The 7,622-nt window shown below is 39.7% G+C and overlaps 1 protein-coding gene across 1 annotated transcript; it reads right to left on the reverse strand.

The window, feature by feature from the left end:
- Positions 1 to 1,839: 1,839 nt before the first annotated feature.
- Positions 1,840 to 4,922, reverse strand: LOC134582673 (uncharacterized). The gene is made up of 4 exons (XM_063439324.1): positions 4,670 to 4,922; positions 3,510 to 3,755; positions 2,558 to 2,646; positions 1,840 to 2,030 (listed from the first exon to the last, which is right to left on the reverse strand). The coding sequence occupies exons 1-4, from the start codon at positions 4,920 to 4,922 to the stop codon at positions 1,926 to 1,928; spliced, it is 693 nt and encodes a 230-aa protein (XP_063295394.1). The 3' UTR covers positions 1,840 to 1,925.
- Positions 4,923 to 7,622: the final 2,700 nt, after the last annotated feature.

The raw sequence follows: 7,622 nt of genomic DNA on the forward strand, positions 1-7,622 counted from the left end.
TACTTCCTGTATTATAGGTAAAGTATTATAAACTCCCAGCGTCACCGTGTCTACCAGGGGAACTTTCTTAATCCCCAACGAGTTAAAGCACTTTATTAGCCCAGTGATAGGAATACAATTTCATCTCAGATAAAGAAAGTCTCTATTTTACCCTTATCATCCGCCATCCGTATTATCTGTTCTGCTACTGCTGCCCTCGACTCAGGCTCTCTAGCGCCACTCGCTGGTGGGGACGGTCACTTTGAGATGCAGGTAGGTGTCTGTACCTACAGTGTGATATTATGTGAAGGTGATAAGTGACTTTAACTCTCATTCCTTTATTTCTATATATTAATCCATTTGAATCGTATCAGTAAACATCGCCCAATGCAGCATTTTAGGCAAAAAGAGACTTTTATTAGAAATTAATTTCCTTTTTGTATAAAATGATTTCTCCAAGGGAATGATGGGTAAATAAACTTCGTCATGGCGTCAGTGATTGTTTTCTGGCAGCTGGCGGTGACACAGTAACTGTATTAATGTCTTGCTGTCTGCTCTCGGACATTACCTGCTCACAGGAAACCTGCGGGTGCCAACATCATAATCATCCCTCCCCCTCCCCCCCCCGTAAATCGCTCTGTATATATTCTGTGTGTGTGTAAAATGTAGTAGCACTCTAATCCCTATACGTTCAGTAAGGAGAAAGTGGCGTTTATCTGTGTGGCGGTGATTCTCTGTGTGACACGGCTGGAAGGAGAAATCTGGGAATAAAACCAAATGGTGAAACCCCAGAAAATATAGGGGAGTCTGTCAGCGCTTGTATAGAAAGAGACCCAATAATCAGAATGAATGTAACCAATAGAAATACCAGATAGAACCACTAGGGGGAGTGTCGAGCTTTATAAAATAGAGAGAGGTGTAGCGTTATTGTAATTTAAACCTTTTTATAGATATATTGAAGACTTCCCAATAATAATTATAAAGTGTGTATTCAGCAATGTCCACCAGGTGTCGCTCTAACACACTGAAACCTAATCCTAAGTAAATCAGTGTCTGTAGGAGTTTATTCCGATTATCACACAGCCGGCCATTAGCAATAGGAATAAATAAATACACATTAAATATCAAACTCTTTATTATTACACTGAAAGTAAATTATAACATTTACACTGTGTACATTCATTATATAATAAAATAACAATAAATCTCAGCTATTAAACCAAGCAGTATTCACTTATCTTACTTGGTTACTCAAATCACCATCACCACTTCTATTTTTTGAAGTGGTTATGGTTGTAGGTATCTGGCTGTGCAGTGTTTCAGTTTGAAACCCTGAACACCCAGAGGTATCTGCACTTTCTGCTGGGGGCTAGTTTCACCCTATTCCTGGAATGTCTGATGTCAGTTCTGGGCATATTTTACTTCTGTCGTCAGTGCGCACTGCGTGCAGGTAATAGACGTAGTCTGATTCTCCATCTACCCTTCAATACATTACAGACAGAATCTCCTCGTGAGAATATTTTATAACTAAATATCTGAATGCGACTATCTGCTTTAATAGCTATTTTTTTTATATCCTATTTGTATTGCATTTTACATTTAAAAAAAATATATATATATATATATATATATATATATATAAAATCCTTTGGCGGCATCTGGGGCCAAACTCTGTATTATACTTTTAGTTTGCGTTAATCTCAAAATAGCCGGTTTATTTTACTCATTAATAGGAATATGTCTATATGGTTTATTCTCTATATATGGGATTGTGGACATATTTGGAGGTAGCAGAGCTATATAGATATATTCCTATTTATGATAATATTTAGTGACAGATTTAAATAAATAACCCTGAGAATGTATTATTTTATATTTTACGGTTAATGCCATTTTCACGCCCAATCTTTATGTTTTCTCACATTTATATAATACTTCGTGCAGGATTAGACGGATTCTTGGAGTTCCACGCGCTCTGTACGATGAGCTGTAACAATATCCTCACACTGGGGTTTAATATCTGGATTCAGCATCTTCCGTTTAATAAAGACCTGGAAATGGAAAATCCATATTAAACACATTATATCCATATATCACAATGTAATATCAATAGGGAACATGGGGTTTAATAATTCCCTCTTATATTATAAAGATCTTATTACACAGTTATTTATTGGAATCCTCACTAAAGGAACTCATTGTATTTAGTAATAAAGTATCTCCTGATAAACTGATCCCAGCAGATTGGATTCTGGAAGCTCAGAATTCCCCACTTTGATAAATATCTTGGAGTCCCCTCCTCTCTCCATGGGTGACCTACCGCACCCCTAACTCAATACACAGGGGGCAGAGGTCATCCTGCCATTTACATGGGACCCCAATCACCCCACTTTTACCACTCGGGACACAATGGGGCAGGAAATGGAAAGTGTACCCCAAACTCCAGTCCTCAGGGAGCAGGAATTCTGTGTATTTGCACAGGTATCTAATACTGAGCAGCCCACCTGTGGCCATGCAGGGAGATCCTTAAACCTGCATTGTATGGAGGCTGAATATCAGAGTATTAGAAGGTACGTACCCCCAGGAGCACAGCACAGATAGCAGCAGCCATGATACTGACAGCGATCCAGGAGACTCTGAATCTTCCTGAGACAGGAGCTGGTTCAGCTACAAGAGACTCTACATACAATAAATCCATTTAGATAATTTAATATCTGGTTATTTACCAACAATCACTAAATAAGAACCTGTCTCATACAACGAGCAATTCTCAACACTAATCTATACTAGACCATGGATGGAAACCTGCAGTAAGGATGTACCATAGCGCCACCATCAGGAAGGTATGGTTAGTGCTCTGTATGTTTCCAGCCTCCACTAATGTCCACATATATGGAACAGGTTAAACAGCTAACATGTCAAACCCCACATCACACACGTGTTCCCTGGAGCAGAGAAGCCGTGTAACATGCATCATTCCATGGATGTGTATAAAGCACAGACTGGGGCTCCGTGTAAGAAGAAAAGAATAGAGTGAAAGAAAAGAGATTTCACACACACGCTCCGTTAGTTCCACGCAGACGCTCACATGTTCTGGGAATGTCAGCCCAGCTGGCGAGGAGAGAAGAGGAAATGAACAGGAGAACAAGATCTCATAGAAAGGATTACAGCCACGGGTTCTAGATTCAACCACAAACTGCTCGTCATAGGGTTCTCATCCCAAGGACTTGGACCCATACAGATTACTGAGAATCTGAGGGCATGTATCCACATATAGGGCCATTTCTGTACATTAGAATGGTGTATTGAACACTGATATGTTACAGCCAAGACTAATTCTAGTAATATCCTTTATATAGAGGCAGAACATGTAGATAATACCCAGCTGGAGGCATCTGGGGACTGGACAGATTATGGAGAATGTCTAGTGATATTTACTAAGCTGTGTGAAGCTTCACTTTATGGCTGTGATGTTACTCAGTAAGGGGGGGATATTATAAGACTACCAAATCCCACAACAGCCCCATTACCTGTGAGTGTGAGCTGAGCGTGGTCCTCACTCACTGAGTTGGTAACAGTCACTCTGTATTTCCCGTAGTCCGTGCTCCGTACAGTGAGGGTGTCATTAAATTCACTCAGCTGGTGGCCCTCGGGCAGGTCTCCTCCATCTCGGGTCCAGGTGACTGTGTCCATCCCCCCAGTAAACTGAACTCGCAGAGATGTGGTCAGCCCCGAATTACTGAGACTGGAGCTAAGGCTGGTGATGGAGACTTTATCTGGGAGATAAGAGGCGGACATCAGAGGCAGCGAATGTGCATGTCTGCTGGGTGGGATTGACTAAACCCAGTAACTGAGGATTATTGAACCGTCATTGTGATTTCTCCATTAACTCTCAATAGCAAAACCGGTATTTACCATCCCTTTTCCATGATACAGGGTAAGAAACAGATTATTAATAATGACACTGTACTGGGTACATATACTTTCCATATATTTAATAAATCCTGTACAGCCTCTCACATGTTAGTACATGGGGTGATATTTAGTTATCATGTTTAAATCTGCCTTTATCTCTTTATGGTGAATTAAAACTTCCCAATCAGAACGCACGCTAAGCTTTGCTGGATTGCTCAGTAACTTACAGTTAATAGATTTAATCTATGACATTTTACCTTCTATAATTTTCATAAATAGATTTCTATCTTTGATAACATTGATTTTGGTAACAGCTAGTTTCCTGATAATATCCATTTAACACAAAAAAAAATAAAAAAAATAAAATAACTTCTTACAGACAAACTATCACACATACGGACACCGCTCTGCCAAGAGCTTGAACAAAGCCTGATTCAGTAAACCATGAACCGAGCTGTGTGTGAAACGATAGCAGCCGCGATATGGCAGCGATCAGTTTACCGAGCAGTTCCAATCATCCTAACTGATTCTTGTAACTTCTTTTTGGGGATAAACTACTTATTCCATTAACCCCTGCTGTGCTTGGGTGGGAGGCGTCTCGCAATTACACAGAGGGTAATTTTTAAATTATGTATATACTGTGTGTATATTTGTTTTAATTTTTTATTTTAAATCACTTAATAGATGTGTACATTTCATGTGAGCTTTTGTGGAATTTACATAAAAATCAATGTATTTCATCCCTAACTCTCTATACAGGTCACAGACTACTTACCCTTAATGCTGTATCTTGTATATTGGTTCACACTTTCTGTACGGTTTTTATCAATCAGTAACCAAAAATATCGACCCCCGTCACTTTTCTGAACATTTCTGATTATTGCACATCCGCTGGATACATCGAAATCAACCCTGTGCCGGTAATTACTGAACGGATTCCAATAACGGAGATCACAGTTGTATTCCAGGATCGGTTCTGGTTTAGGGGAACAATCAAGGATAGCGTATCCCCCCGTGACGCACGTCATCCCGCACAGAGATAGGTCTGAACCCACCGCGACCCGTACATTGTCTATACCAGAGGAGAGACCCAGTGGGAGGAGCAGGAGAGCTGCTAGACAGACACAGTTACATTAATTACAGATCAGGATACAGAGTATAAACACACAATGACTGCCGTTATCTGTTGGGCACTTTTGGTTTGAACTACTTATAGAAGTGAATCCATTATTTTTACCTGTGTGACTTTGTGTTCACCCATATAACCCACAGTAGCGACTCACAGAGATTGCTCACCAAGAGCTTCTTAAAGGGACACTATAGTTAGGAATACAAATGTATTTACCTAAAGCTATAGTGCCCTAGTCACCATCTGGGTGACCAGGCCAGCAGGCCTCCGCTGCCAGGGTATAAAGGTGGGGTTACTTACCCTTTCTCTCTCGCAGATCCGCCTCTTTGACAGAAATCACTTATCTCAGCCAATCCCATGGTCTCCCAGAGGAAAGCATTGAGAGAGGATAGGGGACATGCACAGCAAACCCTGCAGAACAGCAATGTTTTCAGCCGTTGGGTTAACACAGGGGACATGGCACCCAGAGCGTCATTGAGATGAAGTAATTCGTGCCGATAGAGTCCCTTTAAAGTTGGAGTTTGAACCCACGGGGGCACAAACACAGCAAACAGGAACACTGAAGACTGGCAGCACATTGGGGTAGCAGTGTTTGAACTGGCTTTCACTCATGTGTATGGACAATAGCATCCTAAAGACCATTGACTTCAACCTAATTAAAAAACTAATCTCTACAAAGAAATATTGCAAATATTTGATTAATAATCAATAATCCATAGTAATGATGTACTGTGCCATCTCTGTCTGTATGATTTACCAACGAGTATGAGAACCATTTTTATGCTGAATTTCTTGTTTTGCACCTTCAAGGCTCATGCTATATTATCCAAATGTCTGTGGATTAATCTCTGCTGTACAGCATGATTTTTAATGTTAAAACACTGATATTAATTTTATCGAGAATTTACATTTTTATTGCTGTGAGTGGTTGTGTAGGCAGGGCCCCAGAACATTGCTTTGCCCAGTGGTCTATAATGCTGATAAGACAGCCCCGCTCACCATATTATTATTACATAAATAATGAGATCAAAAGAGCACAAATTAATAATAAAAATATAAAATTATCAACAGAAGTCCCGAATCACAGTTGCCAGACAAATAAAAGGTTATTCCCAAAACCTTTAAAATCGAGTGTTGTTATGATAGAGGAGATTTGGGGTGGTCTTAGTGTGTTGTCCTTCTTGTATCCAAGGTTAGGTTATACTTTGTATCCAAAATAAATTGTTACATTATTGTACACGATAAAAGAAGGTGGTTATGGTTTCTGAATAACCACAGAAAGTCCAGTATAAAACAGATCAGCAGTGTGTAGATAAAATATTACCACTCCGTCGGAGCAGCTGAGTCCGTAAGAATTCCGTGCATCAAGCTGTAATTTGTGGAAGTCGAAATGGAGGGACGCTGTAATACTACACCGCTGGAAAAGTCTGTTGGTACTGGTAAGTTGAAGGCCTTTTCTCAGATCCACGCATTTCGCCTGAGCTCAGCAGGCTCTCTCAAGATAGCGAGGTAGCCTTTCATCAAGATTTATATACCCTACGAAGTTGCGATGCCAATCGGTTTCCTCTTAAAGAGATATGTTCCCTTCTTTGGCAGGGCTCTTCGTGTCTAAACCAACTTATGTATGAACATTCAATTTGGCAAGTCCATATATATTTTAGGGTATGCATAGTCAATACTTTAAATAATAAAGTAAGAATAATTGCATCATAATATATACAGTATGTGAGATATAAAAACGAAAACACAATATTCTGGATAAAAAAAATCGTCAGGAGATCAATGCAAATAGGATTATCGCACTTATTGGTGTGTATAGAACATTTTAAGGGTAATATGCAGACAGACTTGTCTCAAATAAAAAGATTTATAACTCCTGTGAATGGTTATAATCACTTTTAAAACTGTTTAAAGTTATTGCACTCCCCAATAACAAACTAGATTGACAGAAAAACAAGATTTACATTAACTGAACTCATTCATAGATCATAAAATGAAATGTTACGAAAAGGACGTCAGGTGATAATTGCAAATAGGATTATTGTACTTATTGATATACATAGAGAATTGTTTGTCTAGAATTTTTTTTTTCTGAAGATGAGCAAGTAGTATTCACAACTGGTTGGTGTTAACGTTCTAATGGGGTACAGACAGGGCCGTCTTTAATACTGAATGGACCCTGGGCAAGAATTAGCTTGGGCCTCCTCGACTCTGTCCCGCATCTTCCACTCACTGGCATGCAATCACACCCTACATCCCACCGCAGTGACGGCAGTAGAGAGGGCCCTGGTGCAAGAATTTGTTGTGCTTATCACAAGGGTGGCCAAAAGGTAGATCCCCATCTGTTCTGCAGCTCCAAAAATGCATTGTTAGCTGGGGCTCTACATTTTCCCATGCTTCCAGAGTTGTATTTAGCACTGAGCAGTGTTTGTGTGTTTGTATGTAAGCATGTTTTTGATGGTGTATGTTAGTGTGTATGTAGGAGTATGTTTATATGTGTTGTTGGTGTTTGAATACAAGTATGCATTTATGAGTAGTGTTAACTTTGAATGCAAGGCTGTGTTTATTTATAATTTTGATGTTTAACACAGAGGTGTTT

The sequence above is a fragment of the Pelobates fuscus genome, chromosome 13, assembly GCF_036172605.1.
Source record: "Pelobates fuscus isolate aPelFus1 chromosome 13, aPelFus1.pri, whole genome shotgun sequence".
In the NCBI taxonomy this organism is placed as follows: Eukaryota; Metazoa; Chordata; class Amphibia; order Anura; family Pelobatidae; genus Pelobates; species Pelobates fuscus.